The sequence below is a fragment of the Rhinolophus sinicus genome, linkage group LG10 (genome assembly GCF_036562045.2).
Source record: "Rhinolophus sinicus isolate RSC01 linkage group LG10, ASM3656204v1, whole genome shotgun sequence".
NCBI classification, from domain to species: Eukaryota; Metazoa; Chordata; class Mammalia; order Chiroptera; family Rhinolophidae; genus Rhinolophus; species Rhinolophus sinicus.
Window position 1 is genome coordinate 35335213 of NC_133759.1, and position 18356 is coordinate 35353568.

The 18356-nt window shown below is 34.8% G+C and overlaps 1 protein-coding gene across 3 annotated transcripts in view; it reads right to left on the reverse strand.

The window, feature by feature from the left end:
- Window positions 1-18356, reverse strand: part of STAG1 (STAG1 cohesin complex component) — a 354251-nt gene that overhangs the window by 71761 nt on the left and 264134 nt on the right. For all 3 annotated transcript variants that reach the window (XM_019747971.2, XM_019747962.2, XM_074312886.1), the window contains 2 exons: window positions 15321-15438; window positions 764-867 (listed from right to left, as the gene is read on the reverse strand). In XM_019747971.2, coding sequence (XP_019603530.1) covers window positions 764-867; window positions 15321-15438 — 222 coding nt within the window. The remainder of the gene's footprint in view (window positions 1-763; window positions 868-15320; window positions 15439-18356) is intronic.

Genomic DNA, 18356 nt, shown 5'->3' on the forward strand with positions numbered 1-18356 from the left:
ACTCTGGTAAAACTACAGATCTCATCAATCACACTAGTGAGGTGTGTGTATATTGTAACCTCAGGCAAGAAAGCCTGGTGCTTTTACTGGGAGCTTTAGCGGTTTTTCAAGAAAAATACTTGTCAATTTGTTTTTTATCTTTGGTAAATTTCCAAAGCCCTGATATGTTGTCAGTTTGTTTTTTTACATTTTTAAATTTTTACACCTTTTCTCTTTTTTAAATCTGGAATATATAGCTCTTTTTAATTCAAGTATAGTTGCCATACACATACTTATTTTTTTCTTGCAGAGAGGAACTGCCTACCTCTTCATATCACCAGAGCCAGCCTTCCCATCTATGATTATCTCAATTCATCTTTAGTAATATTAAACCTGCATTATTAGCTTCCATATTACAGGTGAGGAAATAAAGGCACAAAGAAAATAAGTATCCAAAGATTACATAGTTGTTAAATAGAAGAGCTTGCAAACTAGGCAGTTTACCTTTAGGGCCTTTCTGCAATTTTAAAAGACTATAAATGTGAAAATTCTTATAAGTACTAGAATAGAAGCAGGTACAGGTGCTATCAGAGCATGGAAGAAAAGAATCTATTTTTGGAACATGATTATAGCTGACAGGCTATAAAGGTGAAGAACCACAACATGTGTCGTTTACAAAAATACCATGCATTGAGGGATACAAATACCAGTATAATTGTCAAATACGTAAGACAGTTAATTATATTAAAAACCTTTTTGTAGATTTCTCATTAATATAACTTACTCTCTTGCCAGTACCCCTTCCCACTGGAGGATGTGCCTCAGCAGCTTGACGAATTGTACAAACCATTAGCTCTATAAGAGCGCTCTCTTGACGGTCAGACATTGCTAAGGAGAAACAAAACACATTAGTATGAGTAGATTTATAATAAAAATGCATTAAAAATGAACACAGTTATAAAAAAACTGCAAACATATTCTATTACTAATTATTTTAAAGACAAATTAAGTGCTGTACCTTGTTTTCCTTTTTCTAAAAAGTAGCTATGTGCTTGTTGTTAAGTCAAACAAGAAAAGACATATCATATACAAAGTAAAAGAGGATAAACTTGTTTTCTCTAATACTTGGTTTCTTCTAATACTATGCTTCTGAGTTAGGCATTGCCAGAATTTTACTGTATTTCCTTCTATATCATTTCAAAGCTCTATATCCTTCTATATCGTATTCAAAGACATAACAAGGTATCTTTTTAAAAAAAAGATCATGCTATCTTTCAACATATTTTAAAAAAATTAACAATAGATTTTAAACATCAAGTCACTGCATACTCATATGAATAATTTCCTTAATTATAAATTATTATGATGACATCATAGAAATGGCAGCGTGAAGTGAGCCTCTTGAAATCCCCCCTGGAATTTACAACAAATTGAACAACTATAATTCCACAAAGGATTCCCTGTAGAGCAGATAGGCAAGGCTAAGAGATGTGCAACTGAAATAATCTAAAGGTGGACACATTGGGTGAGCAGGGGAGGAGGGAAGAGGGAAGTGTGAAGAAGCAGGCCACATGGGCGCTGGATGCAGACCAAGCTCGGAGCTCCGAGCTCCCTGCAGTCCAGAGCAACCGCAGTCACGGGAGAGGGAAGAATTCGGACTGCCGGTAGTCCCCTTATGGCCCACAGTCCCACCTGAGGGATGAGCATATAACACGGCTGAACCCAACGGCAGAGACCTCAGAGCAAAGACTGAGGAAGAAGGGTGAAAATGGAGGTTTAAGCCCTCTCACTGCCAAGGAGAGACCAGAAGGCTTAGGCACGGAGCCTAGCCATCTCCTACCTACCCTCCCAGATCTCACCCACACCCATCCTCCCAGTCCTAAAAACAGAATGGTAGCAGTGTCAGATCAAAAGAACAGAATATTTGCAGTTCTGAGAACTGCGGCCCCACAGCTACAGACTTGCAGCCCACCTAGGTCCGGACAGGGAGCCCCGGGGGCAGGACAGGCTGTGCTGGTGTCACCGCCATTGCTCACAGCCACCGCTCAAAACCCACCCCCATCCCCGCCTCGACCTATCTGGGCAGATCCCTGTAAGGATAAACAGAGCTGCTGAAACACACAGTCCCTGAATCTGGTGCAGGAAGACCTTCAGAACTTCAGAAGCTTTACACATCCCCCAATGGAGGCGGTTCCCTGAGACCCAGGCATCCTGTTCACAGAGGAGAAGTCCACCTTCCAGGGAATCCTCCCACTGTGTCAGAAAACAGAAAGTGCAGAGAAAATATAACACTACAACATGAGAGAGAATTAAAGGCTGCAGTTGGAAAGAAAATAAAGCATTCTATCAACACCTACTGGGAAGCAAAGGAAAGACCTCTTCCTACCAACCTGTTGCTGAACCCACTCCTGTAGATGCCTAGAAAGGGAAATAATAATTCACTAATTGTCATGAATAACCAACGTAAAAAGGCAGCACAGAAAGAAAGTGAAAAGTTTCCAGAAAATGAACTTAAAGACATGGAAATATGGGACTTAAATGACAGAGAATTCAAGATTGCAGTTCTGAAAAAACTCAACGAGATGCAAGAAAACACAGACAGGCAGTTAAATGAACTCAGAAACACAATCAAAGGACAACATGAACATTTTACCAAAGAGATTGAAATTTTAAAAAAGAACCAAATAGAATGTTTGGAGAATAAGAACTCAATAAAAGAAATGAAGAATGAAATAGCCAGCTTAGGACGATAGAGCTGACCAGATGGAGGAAAGAACCAGTGACATCAAAGATAGAAATCTGGAAATGACACAGATCGAAGATGAGAGAGACTTGAGAGTTAAAAGAAATTAAAGAACTCTACAAGAACTTGCTGACTCCATCAGACAGAGCAATATGAGAATAATGGGCATATCAGGAGGAGAAGAGACAGGAAACAGAAAGAACTTCCCAAACTTGTGGAAAGAACTGGATCCTTGAATCCAAGAAGCAAATAGAACACCTAATTACCTCAACCCCAACAGGCCTTCTCCAAGGCACATTGTATTGAAGCTGTCAAAAATCAACAAAAAAGGAAGAATCCTCACAGCAGCAGGGAAAAGAAGACAATAACCTACAAAGGAAAGCCCATGAGATTATCATCAGATTTTTCAGCAGAAACTCTACAAGCCAGAAGGGAGTAGACTCAAATATTCAAACTATTGAAAGAGAGAAATTATGAGCCAAGAATAATATATCCAGCAAAGATATCCTTTAGATATGAAGGAGGAATAAAGACCTTTCCAGACATACAGAAACTGAGGAATTTTCTAACACATGACGTGCCCTACAGGAAATACTGAAGGAGGCTATCCGACCAGCATAAATAGGGATAATTTGTGACAACAAAAACATAAAAGGGGGGAGAGAAAAGGTCTGAAGCAGCACAAGGAAATGGAGAAAGTAAGCATGCTAAAGAAAATGGAATACTCTAAATATGAAACTTTCTTTTACATAAACTTAATGGGTAACGACTTAAAAAAAACCCAGAACTGAAATATGTAACATAGTAAAAGAAGAAACAGAGGGAAAAATTATAGACAGCAACACTGAAATAACTGACAGCAACAAAAAGGCAAAGAAAACACAGTCCTACCAGAAAACCAAAAATAGAATGGTATGAAATCCTCTGAAATCCTCATACATCAATAATCGCCCTAAAAGTAAATGGACTGAACTCACAAATAAAAAGGCACAGAGTAGCAGAATGGATCAAAAAACTAAACCCAACCATACACTGCCTCCAAGAGACACATCTCAGCTACAAGGACAAATATAGACTCAAAGTGAAAGGGTGGAAATTGACACGCCAAGCAAATGGCATCCAGAGAAAATCAGGTGTAGCCATACTGATATCAGATGAAACAGACTCCAGGACAAAAAAAGTAACAAGAGACAAAGATGGACATTTCATAATGATAAAGAGGACTATACAACAACAAGACATAACAGTCATCAATATTTATGCCCCCAATCAGGGAGCACCAAAATATACCAAGCAAGTACTAACAGAACTAAAGGGAGAAATTGACCAAAACACAATTATAGTAGGAAACCAAAATACATCATTGACAGCTATGGATAGATCATCCAAGCAGAAAATAAATAAGGAAATATCAGCTCTAAATGACACATTAGATGAAATGGACATAATTGACATTTACAGACACTTCATCCTAGAACATGAGACTATACATTCTTTTTTATGTACATGGAACATTCTCAAGGATAGACCATATAGTGAGACATAAAACTAGCCTCAACAAATTTAACACTGAAATCATACCAAGCATATTCTCAGATCACAAGGCCTTGAAATTGGATATCAACTGCAAAAAGAAAGCAGGAAAAATCACAAATATGTGGAGATTAAACAGGAGAGATCAAAAGATACATAGAAACAAATGACAATGAAACTACATCCTACCAAAATTTCTGGGACATAGCAAAAGCAGTTTTAAGAGAGAAATTTATATCGTTACAGGTCTGTCTCAAGAAATAAGAAAAATAGCAGATAGATTCTCATGTTTCACCTTAAAGAACTGAAAAAGAACAAATGAAACCCAAAGTCAGCAGAGGGAAGGAAATAATAAAAATCAGAGCAGAACTAAAAGAAATAGAGAACAAAAAGACAATGGAAAAATTAATGTAACAAAGAGCTGGTTCTTTGAAAAGATTAATAAAATTGACAAATCCTTGGTTAGACTCACTAAGATAGAAAGAGAAAAGATACAAATAAACAAAATCAGAAATGAAAGACGGGAAGTTATCATGGATGCCACAATATACAAAGGATCATCCAAGAATACTATGAAGGACAATATGGCACCAAATTCAATAAGCCAGAAGAAATAGACAAGTTCTAAGAAACATATAGCCTTCCTAGGCTGAATAACAAAGAATTGGAAAATCTACATACACCGATCACAAGTAAGGAAATAGAATCAGTCATCTGAAACCTTTCTTTTCAAAAGCAAAAGTCCGGGACGAGATGGCTTCACTAGTGAATTCTACCAAACCTTCAAAGAGGATCTAATACCTGTCCTACTCAAACTTTCAAAAAAAGTGAAGTAGAGACAATACTCCCTCACTCATTTTATGAGGCCAATACGACCCTGATACCAAAACCTGATAAGGATCACACACACAAAAAAATTACAGACCAATATCTCTGATGAATACAGATGCAAAAATCCTAAACAAAACTCGAGCAAATCGAATGCAACAATGCATTAAAAAGATTATACTTCACGACCAAGTGGGGTTCATCCCAGGGGCACAAGGATGGTTCAACATCCGCAAATCCATTAATGTGATACACCACGTAAACAAAATAAAGGTCAAAAATCATATAATTATATCAATACAATGTTTCCCTGAAAATAAGACCCAGTGGGACAATCAGCTCTTAATGCGTCTTTTGGAGCAAAAATTAATATAAGACCCGGTCTTATTTTACTGTAAGACTGGGTTTTATATAATAAAGTACCAGATCTTATATTATCTTTGCTCCGAAAGACACATTAGAGCTGATTGTCCGGCTAGGTCTTATTTTCGGTGAAACACGGCAGATGAACAAAAAGCATTTGACAAGACACAACATCCATTTATGATTAAAACACTTAATAAAATAGGTATAGAAGGAAAATACCTTAACATGACTAAAGGCCATAGGTAACAAACCCTCAGCTAATATAATTAATGGTAAAAAACTGAAGCCCTTTGCTCTATGTTCAGGAACACGACAGGGCTGTCCCCTATCACCTCTGCTTTTCAGCATAGTATTGGAAGTCCTCTCCAGAGCAATCAGGCAAGAGAAATAAATAAAAGGCATCCAAATTGGGAATGAAGAAGTTAAATTGTCACTCTTTGCAGATTACATGTTGCTATATATAGAAAACCCTAAAGACTCCACCAAAAATCTATTGGAAACAATAAACAAATACAGTAAAGTTGCCAGCTACAAAATCAACGTACTAAAAGTCCATTGCATTCCTGCACACTAACAATGAAATCTCAGAAAAAGAAATTTTAAAAAGTTCCTTTTGCAATTGCAGCAAAAAGCATAAAATACCTAGGAATAAACTTAACCAAGGATGTGAAAGACCTATATGCTGAAACTATAAGACATTTTTAAAAGAAATTGAAGACGACACAAAGAAATGGAAAGACATTCCATGTTCATGAACTGGAAGAATCAACCAAGTTAAAATGGCCATATTATGCAAGGAAATACACAGATTTAATGCAATCCCCATCAAAATCCCAATGGCATTTTTTAAAGAAATAGAACCAAAAATCATCACATTTGTATGCAACCACAAAAGACCCCAAACAGCCAAAGCAATCCTAAGAAAAAAGAACAGGGAGGTATCACACTCCCTGACTTTAGCTTGTACTACAGGGCAACAATAATCAAAACAGTATGGTATTGGCAGAAAAGCAGACACACAGACCAATGGAATAGAATTGAGAACCCAGAAATAAACTTACATAAATATGGACAGACAATTTTTGACGAAGAAGCCAAAAACATACAAGAGAGAAAAGACAGCTTCTTTAATAAATGGTGCTGGAAGAATTGGAAGACCACATGCAAAAGAATGAAACTAGACTGCTATCTGTCACCATGTACCAAAATTAAATCAAAATGGATGAAAGGCCTAAACATAAGACTTGAAACAATAAACTGCATGGAAGAAAACATAGGTACTAAATTTATGGACCTTGGGTTCAAAGAGCATTTTATGAATTTGACTCCAAAGGCAAGGGAAGTTAAAGCTGAAATAAATGAATGGGACTATATCAAACTAAAAAGCTTCTGCACAGCAAAAGAAACCATCGAAAAAATAAAGAGGTAACCAACCGAATGGGAGAAGATTTTTGCAAACTATGCCTCTGATAAGGGGCTAATATCCAAAATATATAAGGAACTCATACAACTCAACAACAACAAAAAACAAAACAACCCAACTGAAAAATGGCCAGAGGACCTGAAGAGACATTTCTCCAAATAGGACATAAATGGCAAATAGACGTATGAAAAAATGCTGAACATAATTAATCATCAGAGAAATACAAATAAAAATCACAATGAAATATCATCTCACACCAGTTAGAATGGCTATCATCAACAAGACAAATAGTAACAAGTGTTGGAGAGGCTGTGGAGCAAAAAGGATCCCTCATACACTGTTGGTGGAAATGCTGATTGGCGCAGCCACTATGGAAGGCAGTGCAGAGATTCCTCAAAAAATTAAGAGTAGAATTACCATGTAACTCAGCAATCCTTCTCCCAGGTATCTACCCCAAAAAATCTTAAAACATTTATCCACAAAGACATGTGTGCTCCAATGTTCACTGCAGCTTTATTTACGGTGGCCAAGACATTGAAACAACCAAAGTGTCCTTCAATAAATGAACAGAAAAGAAGTTGTGGTACATATACACAATGGAATATTATTTGGCCATAAAAAAGATGAAATAGTACCATTTGTGACAACATGGATGGATCTAATGTGACAACATGGATGGAGATTATAATGCTAAGCGAAATAAGTCAGACAGAAAAAGTAGAGCACCATATGATTTCACTGATATGTGATATATAAAACTGAAAACAACAAAAGAACAAGACAAACAAATGAAGAAACAAAAACTCATAGACACAGACAATAGTTTAGTGGTTACTAGAGGGTAAGAGGGGGGTGGTAGATGACGGCAAATATATGGTGATGGAAAGAGAACTGACTCTGGGTGGTGAATACATAATGTGAGAAATAGATGATGTATTACAGAATTGTACACCTAAAATCTATGTAACTTTATAACGATTGTCACCCCAATAAACTTTAATTTAAAAAAATTATTACATGATTTGTGTTCCACAATTTAGTCAACCTCCTACTAATGTTCACTCAAATTGTTTCCAAATTTTTGTCACTATAAACAATGCAGTAATAAACATCAATGTACATATTTATGTAACTGATATTTTTAATTCTATAGATTAAATTGCCAAAAGAACGAATAACGGATCAAAGGTTAAAATCTTGATACCAACAAAGGTTATTTATTGCAATTTATTCTTCCAACTACAATGATGAGAATGTTTGGTTCCTTGTCCTAGAGAGTATAGAAATATAATTTCTTCATTGTCTTCTCTCTCCCTCTCTCCTCTCTCTGTCTCTTGCTTGCTTCTACATTTTTAATGTCTGGAATTTATTTTTGCCGATAGTATGAAATATGGGCCTGTTTATCCAAATGAAGAGCCAATTATGCCTCCACCATTGTTAAATAAATATTGTTTAACATGTTTTAGGCTCTCGTATATATTTAGATCTACTTCTGGATTCTTATTTCGTTTTACTAATCTATTTCTCTATTTCTATTACAATTCCATACTGTTTTGATTGTTTTGATTACAGCAGCTTTATATGTTATAATATACCTTTATAAGTAACTTTTTTCAACTAATTCAAATATTTAGTGGAACAAGATTGCCTTATGTAGTCCTTTTTCTAAATTGTTCTAATTTGTATAATGCTAATAGCAAATTACTTATTAAGCATTTTATATGTACAAGGCACTGTTATAAATGATTTCTATGTATTAACTTGTTTTATCCTCAAAATATAAAAATATCCTCACACTCTATAGATGGGGAAAATAAACCATGCAGAGAGGTTAAATAACTTTGCAAAGCACTCATAGTAGTAGAGTCAAGAAATAAACCCAAGTAGTTTGATCCCTGGGTCTGTGCTCTTTAAAGCACTATACTACACTGCCTTTTTTACATAAGCTTAAAATTCGATGTTAAATTTAGTTATTTTGCTTAGTTCCTTCTCTCAACTCACCTGGCAGAACTCTCTCAAATCCACTGGAATTCAGAGTAGTTTTTTTTTTTTTTTTTAAATTATAGATTGTATTGAGAAGAACTGACATTTATATAATCTTTTCAGCTAGAACATGATATAACCCTCTTCATTTTTGAGATCTTATTTTGTATCATTTAACAAAACATTATTGTTTTCTTCACATTGGTTCTGTACTTTCCTTGTTGAATTCAATTCCATGTATTTTTAAAGATAGACATCGAGACAAATTTCAATAGCTTAATTCTATCTTTCTCTCTCTCCCCTTCCCTCTTTCTCCTTTTCTCTGTATACTTATTTACGTTAAGACCAACAGATGTGGAGATTGTAGAGATAGAACTAGGAATCATTTAAAAGAAAAGAAGTTAATATTTTGAATTTTATAAGTTTACACTGATTATTTTCAAACAAATTTGGGCAATAGCAATGAAAAGGCAAACAAAGATATAACATCTTGTCCTTTATTCTGTACCAAAATTATCCTGTACAGGAATATATGTGTATCTCCTAATTCAATAAGTTTTTGTTTTAATATTTTGTCTTAGGAAAAATACATCAACTTTAGTTTGTCCTAGGAAAATCACATAAAATAGCTTCAGCCTTTCCATTTATACGCCATGATCCAATGCCTAATATGAAAACGCTTTCTACTCAATAAAACAACTAAGTTTCTGTTTTTATAATTCTAGGATTTCATAATTTTCCACATTTGAATAGGGATAAAGGAATGACAACGTTGTCTATGAACCAAATGCATTTACTTTTATTTAGGAAGAAAATCTAGTTCTACGGAAAGCGAGGAGAGAGAACAAGTTATCGCAAGTATGGAAACATTCCCCTACTATACACTAAAATTCACATTAGTGTAGAAAAATAACCCAACTTTACACAGTGTCCAATGACGTCAATTTTGTCATTTACATTATAATTTGAAACCATCCATTTAGACAAGGTAAACACAGAAGAACTGAAATTTAATTGAAATCCTTTATGGAACAGGACAGCAAAACCAAAATAAAATTGAAAGCAAAACAAGTCTTAAACCATAGACAAGAGCCAAATACAATCACTGAAACAAATCGGTAGCTGTTCACACTATGAATTATCAGATAACTATACAACTTTGTTAAGTCTCCCAAACTCTTTGCACATCATCTCCATTTCCTTATTATTGATTTTATTCTTATCACCTTGAACTCTGACTTCTCTCATTACCACTGAAAAGAAATGTTTATCTCAGCAAACCAAGGATGTCCTCACTCATTATTCCTAGTCAATATTGTAAGGAAGTCCTCGACAGTGCAATGAGGCAAGAAAAAAAAGAAAAGGTATATAGATTCGAAAGGAAGAATTTTTTTTAATTACTTAATCATAGGTTAATATAATTTAATTAAATCCTATCCAGACCACTCCACCTGCTTGCAATTAAATTCCAACTTTGGTTATACCCATGTAACAGAGAAGTAAGTTGTTCCATCCAGAAAAATTTACTTTTCCTATTCAGAACAAAGGTTATGATGATAGGTTCTCAAAATGTTTGTGCTTGTTAAAGGTAAGAGTGGCACCTCTATACTGGATTTGTTTGAGTCCTGGATCTTTATTTACGGAGGGTGCCAAAAAAAATGTATACACATTTTAAGTGTTATCTATGCTCAAGCAGTAGTTCGCTGTAATCAGAAGTGTCTGGACACTGATGGTAACCACTCTGAGCACCTCTTGTAATTGCAGAAGTCAAATGTGACTTGGATTCATCTTTTGTTATTGGTATATATTGAGTATTACAATTAGTTTTATTTTTTCTTTCTTAAAATGTGTATACATTTTTTTGGCACCCTCTGTAACAATCTTCCAGAAAGATTTGAAAATCACTGGCCCAGACTAGTTTAATTCAATTAAAATCCATGCTAAAATTTCTATAATATGGTAGATTTCAATTTAATTCAATTAAAGACCTGCTACCCTTTCTACAATGTGGTAGATTTCACCTTTGCTGAAAATTAGAAGCTTCTTGGAAATAACTGTAAAATTCCCAATAACCTTGCCTCATCTCTAGTAATCCTGATTTAATTATTTCAGGGTAGAGGTCTTTCATGAGTAATTTTTTTTTTTCAATTCCCCAAGTGATTTTTAATGTGAAGCCAGTTTTGAGATTCACTAGTTTAGGAACTGTTACTATTCGTATTGCCAAATATTTCCTGGCATTTCTACGTATAAAATCAGCCACAGGCCTGTTTCATGGCCATTTCCTATACCTTCCTGGGTTAGGGTACACCAGACATATGAAGACCTAGAGTCTAACAGAATTTACAGAAACATTCTGGAATGATATGGAAGCCCAAGTAACTGGATGAACCTGCATATCTATGTAGTGTTTCTTGAACTTTAACATATAATGAATCATCTGGAGATCTTGCTAAATTGCATTTCAAATTCCGATTTATAGAAATGTACACTTGAAACCTATGTAATTTTACTAACCATTGTCACCCCAATAAATTGAAAAAAGAAAAAAAGGAAAAGAAATATTTAAAAGTCACCAATGATCTAAATCATCTAGTCCTTTCTCTCCTGTGCAATGTGATGCTAACATTAATCATAGCTCTCTTGAATACCCTCTTTACTGGGCTCCAACAGAGTACAATTATCTGTTATCCTTTTTAAAGCTGGCTAGGGCTGTTATCTCTCTCACTCTTTCTGTTTTTGTCCCCTATCCACAATCTTTAAAACTCAGCTCTGGGCTCTTTCCTTTCTCTCTTATATTTTTATTATCATTTCCCAGAGAGAACACTGCACCAGTTACCTAAATGATCTTCTGCTTATTCCAAACCATGTTAACAAAAAGCATTTTTCTTAAAATGGAAATTGGATCACATCACTGTCCTGTTTAAAATCCTTTAATGGCTCCCTATTACACTTAGAATGAACTAAAGAAACCCGCTTATGAACTCAAAGATTCTACATCATCTGGCCTCTGCCTCTTTCTCATCTTGTGCCACTGGCTCACTATACTCTAGCTACTGAAGCTCCTGGAACATAACAATATCATCATGTTGCAGATACTCTGCAATTGCTATTTTCTGTATCTAGATGGCTCCTTTTTGACACTTCCCACTGCAAGCCCCCTCATCCTTTAGATTGTTGGTTCACAGGTGGCCTCCTCAGGAGATCTTCTTTTCAGGATTCAATCTAAAGATGGACCACTCTTTATTAGTATCACCACCCACTTATAAACTCTTGAAATTATTGACTGTTTACCTGGTTTTGGTCTGCCTTTCCCATTAAAATGTAAATTCCTTATGGACAGTGAACTGACCTCAGTACTTAGTAGACTAGTTAGCACATAGAAGGTGGTCAATAAATATTTTTAAATTATAAATAAGTTAATGAATGCCTGCTTTGAAGAATTCTATTTATCCACATTTACTTCACCTATCATATGGATCACAGAATTTCAGCATTAGAAATGACCGCAGAAGATTATCTAGTTAAAGGTATTTTTAAATCTGTGTGTGTGTGTGTGTGTGTATGTGTGAAGAAGCTGAGATCCGGTGATTTAAACTGCTATTGGTAGTCTTTGACAATGTGTCTGTTTTCCCAAATAACAGTCCTATATCTCCAACTGCTAACTAGACTTGCATCCACTGGAACAACTATCACAATCTACCAACCTAAAATATAACTTAACTTCTGATTAGTCTTAAAATAAGTTACTAGTAGCATTTTTATAAAATTAAAGTTTATTGGGGTGACAATTGTTAGTAAAGTTACATAGATTTCAGGTGTACAATTCTGTATTACATCATCTATAAATCCCCTTGTGTGTTCATCACCCAGAGTCAGTTCTCCTTCCATCACCATATATTTGATCCCCTTTACCCTCATCTATCACCCTCCTCCCCCTTACCTTCTGGTAAGCATTTTTAATTCTAAAATATAGCAAAATACTAGCACAGAAAATTGATTTGGATGCCATTTCATGCCAGAGCTTAGATGTGGCACAGCACACCTTTGGACAAACACATGAAAAAGGCTGTGTCTTGATGTAGATTGGTTCTTCATTTGTTATGCATAATTTCCTCAGCCTTGCCTTCCCAGATTCCGTCATACCCTAAAACCGTGGCTCACTCAAAATTTTTCCCCCCATTTTATAACTCTTTAGCTAAAATCAAACTAATAAATCCAAGACAAACCAACCCAAATTAACCTCTTGACTGGAAATTAAATCCAATGTCAACTAAATTTAAACCACAATGAAACTCCTAATAGTACACAGTTATTTCAATGAGGTAAATCCATCTAGAACACCTGGACGACTAACAAGACTTAGTAATTACTATTTACTGACTTACACCTTATTTAAATAAGAGTAAAACATTAACAATACCAAAGCATACCACCTTGGGTCTTCTTCCCTTAACTTATATCCCCTGCCTACCTTCTGCATGGAAATAACCTCATAGTGCATAGGGTGATAAAAAGAAAAATGGCTGGGAATCATAATAAACGAGAAGTTCTAACCCACTGATAATGTGCTGATTCTATGGCCACAAGCAAGGGAAGGAAAATGGATGAAACATATTGGTAAACTCTATGCGTGGCAGTTAGTTCAAGTGTTAATTGGGCAGCAGTGATTAGAAGGGGAATTGATTTTATTACAGAAAATAGATTAGTTGGGAATAGAATGCATGTGTCTGTGAACTTAGCAGGAACATATAAGTAAAATAAAAAAGAGAAAATATAGAATGTATATTCTATTTCTGTGATCACAAAAGTGAAAGGAATCGGGAGTACATTAAGAGATTCTGACCTTGTGAGCAGAAGGCCCTATCAACTTAGTAATAATAGGACCATCTTCTTACCAGAGGTATGGAGAAAAAAGAAAAACCAGGCAAATAAAATAAATAATAATCAGAGGTGGAGCCAAATATAATAACGTCCACCTTGAAAGAAAATCTAGAAAAAGTTTGGGAGGATTTGTGTTACAGATAAAGAATAAGATTATGAGGCAAATATTTTTAGTTTGAGAAAGGCAATTTGGGCCAGTTTACTGGGATGTATCTGGGTACAATGCATACCAGTTGATTAAGTTAATTTTGTCAAAGACAGAGTAGATAATACCAGTTAGCATCCCTATTTGAAAGAACACTGGGGGATGGTCACTCTTCCTGGTGACCTGTTTTGGTAGTCTACAGCAGGAGATGGCTCATTCTGCCCTTATGTCCCAGAGGACTGAACACAGAACAGTAGGGGAAGCAGAATAGGGAATCAATAGTATAATATCTCATTTAATTCCCACAACATAGGTATATAAGGAAAATAATCGCTATGTTATAAAGACAAGGAAGACAAGGATCAGAAAAAATGAGGCCCTTAGTTGTTACAAAGGATAGAGTTAAAAATCTGCGTCTATTTGTTTGGATTTTGAAGTCTATGTTTACTACAAGCCTCATTTCCATCAAATTTCATCTACATTACAGGACTGTTGCATGAAGTCAATGAAATAGTAGTTCTTTAAAGCACTACTGTGGGCTAGTGTGAAAAACAGGCCCTATATCAGAAAAAGCATTTCTAGTTTTAAGGAGCTAATATTCATATAAGTGTTTAGAATAAAAATGCTTTATTAAGTGTACATACGAGTATCGACTTTGCTGTTCATGTTATTATGCAATATGAATAAGACACATACTTCAGAAATTAACATATATAAATTGTTTTTCCATGTTTCTTGAATAACCAGGTACAGTAGTACCTCAGTTTTTAAACATAATCCATTCCGGAAGACCATTCGAGTTCTGAAACATTTGAAAACCGAGGTAAGGTTTCCCCATAGAAAGTAATGTAAAATGGATTAATCCGTTCCAAACCTTTAAAATCAACCCTTAAAACTGCAAATGTAGCATGAACTTTACTATCTAATGATACCATAGATCTATAAAATTTACGGCGTTCGTAAACTAAAATGTTCGTCAATGGAAACATTCGTAAACCAAGGTACCACTGAAAAATGACTTTATTTTTACTTTCTGATTTTAATATTTAAGAATATATAATGAAAGGGGATGGTTGTGGTCTAAGTAAATCCTTTTGTGTCAAAGGCTTTTCCAAGTTCACATATAAATATTGTAATAAGATTCTGAATCCACTTTTTTTTTACATTATGTATGTCAAATCAGCACAATGAAAACTGTTTTGAATATTACATGATACACATAGAGTTTAAAAAACTTTTTGCAGGTTGGTAGCAGTCTTAATCTACAAAGATGTTATAAGCTGTTGATATACTCTTGTTACAGGAAATAAATTGTTCTCTGCAAAAGACACACAGAGTGCTTGCATATATTCATTTTTAAGAAGTGATCTACACAGAATATTATTATTATTAATGGGAACCCAAAACAATATGTAAATCAACTTGTCAAAATACTGTACCTTCCTCTCCTTGAACAGGTTCTTCTAATAGCAACTCTGTCATACATTCCCAGTCTTTCAACAGTTCTTGAGAGCTCTCCCACAAACTGTCCACCAAGTAGGCTGCATGTTCATGCAACTAAAATCACAAACCAAGTGTGAGTGAAGAACATTTAATGAAGAAACTACTAATAATACTTTGAGTTAATAAATCATTTTCTTAGGGAATATAGTAATGACTATATACTGTAATAACTATGCATGGTGCCAGGTAGGTACTAGACTTATCAGGGGGATCATTTTGTAAGTTATGTAAATGTCTAACTGCTATGCTGTACACCTGAAACTAATATAATAATGAATGTCAACTGTACTAAAACAACAACAAAAACCCAAGCCATCTTCTTCATAATTAAAATGGCTTGGTCACAATGTTTCCAAGAGCCACTTAGAGAATTATATACATATTTGTAGTCCACTGTCAATAATGGGATGCACTACATAGACTCGATAAAAATTTTTTTTACAGTATAAGGTTAAAGATTTCCTAGTCCAATGACATCCTTTATAGATGAGAAAAGTGAGAGTATAACTAATTAACAGAATTCCAAAAATTATAAACTGGATCTAGTTCATATTTCACTATTCTTGAATAGTCTCTTTGTAATTGTCTTTTTTTTTTTTTTTAAGGAAATCAATTACTTTCTCCCAGAATTCCATTTGAAACTTTGGTACCAGCCCTACTTACTTTACATGCCTGTCATCTTGGACAAGGGCAAAGTGTAAGTTACTCCATCTCTCCTCTCTTCTGCTTTCATTTCCATTTAACTCAACGCATTCCCCATCCCACCCCACCCCCACGTTTTGTTGTTCATTACTCTTGACAATTTTCTTGACATGTTCCCACACTAGATAAACACCAGGTTCCTCATCAAACTCTTTACCACTTGTTAGTCATTAAAACACGAAGATTACTCCAATAAAGCTCTTCAGGGTAGGTAAGTAGAGAAGGTGTTGGCACTGTTCTTGTTTCTGCTACTTACATTTAACTTCTCCACCCTTGTATAAAAGTTCTTCCATCTTTGAGGCGCATTACATTCAGCTAAACCACTTTCTAAATAGGTGTTTTCCAAACTATAGATTGCAACCCATTCATTTGTTGCAACTTATAAACTAATTTAATGCATTGAGACCAAGGTTTCAAAAAATGGAAGGAGAAAAGAGTGTATAGCACATAGAAAGGTAAGTACTGTTCCATGTAACTCTTATTTCAGCTATATGTGTTTGTATTTAGTTTTCTCATCATGAGTAATGGCCCCAAAATGTAGATCTTTCTTACCTACTGGTTGTCTACTGATATCTTGGCACATTTGGCATGTGAGTTGGTTTTCTTCCTCACTTCTAATTCTATCATTATTCTTAATTTCAATGTGCATTTTGATGACCAACTTAAAGCTGTCTCATTTGACCTTCATAATTCTATACTTCATTTCTAATGCATTTCAAATCTCACATTCCGACTCCTGAAATGCCTCATGAAAACCGCACCCAAACACATATACATACTACAGTCTCTCAAGGATTTTTGCCAAAGCCAGAGTAGAAAACACCAATTAGAATCTGTGCTTGGAAAGAACATGGACGAAGGTTTGCTGCAAGACATCTTCAAACTCCAAATTCACATATCCTACGAAACTATTCCAGACCATCAATAACATTATTCCAACAGTTACAGGCATAAGTGGTGCACAACTTGGTGTCAAAAATGAAAATTAGCAGCAGAAACTAGAAAAACGTTTCAAAATTGTTGCTATTAAAACCCAAGCTGAAATGGAGTTATTATTTAATGGGTACAGAGTTTCAGTTTAGGAAGATTTTGAAAAAGTTCTGAAAATTGATGGCAGTAATGGCTAAATAGCCACGAACATGGCTGAATACATATGAACAGTTAAAAATTCGTAAAACGGTAAATTTAATTATGTATATTTTATGAAAAACAAAAACTTATGCTAAATAAACTGGCTTTTATGCCTAACTCTGTGTACATTACAGTGTGTTTGTAGAATAGGTATAAAACGTTTCACAATTATATTTTTGTTGGATTATACTTTCTAGAATGTCTCCTCTTTGTTCTTAGTTCTGGTTTATATTACACGATACTGTCCCCTCAGCTTTTTGCAATAATGTGTTAATCATATCCAGCCTTTATCCAGTTTGTTTAATTCCTGGTGTTTATTTGTAAAGCTCCTGTGTTATTCTGATTAAGGTGTTTTTGTAAACAACACTTCATTTCTTCAACCCTAAATGACAACATGCTTTTTAATATAGCATGTTAATCCATTTACATTTGGATTACTGATACTGGAAATATTCCTGGCACCTGATGCCCTGTGCTCTACTGATGACATTTTCTTATTTTATCTGTGGTTCCTTTTATTTTAATTTCTAACATATTCTTCCATTACCAAGAACCTTGGCACATTTATTTACTTCTTTCTTTAATTTGAACATTATACTCCTACATTTGAAGAATTGTTAGAAATTTACCTTAAGTTTCACAGCCACATTTTTAAAGCCCAGTTCTGTTTTTTTCAGATTTATTTCCTCACTAATGTTTCTTATTTTCACTGTTTTCCTTTTATTGTATCAATTTTTCATTTTGTTAAAAAACATCCTCCTGTAATATTTTGCACATGGATAGTAAACATTCTTCCTGCATGCCCTTTGCACCTCCCTTCCATTCTCTCTGTTCTCTTTATAGATTTCCTATGAGATAATATGATAGAACTGCTTAATCTGTACTCTGTTTCTTTAATTTCTCTCTCATACTTTTCATTTCTTTCTTCTTTTGCACTACTTTCTGGAAAAATCCCTTGATTCATCTATAGCCAATCTTTGGCTGTGTCCATTCAGGCCATTTAATGATCTGCCTCACACCTAAATTTTGGAAATCATATTTTTTAATTTCTAACAACACTCTTCCCCTCTTTCATAATATCTTCTTCCTGTACCTGGGGATTTTAATCAAAATTTTTCATTAGTATGTTGGGTTTGTGC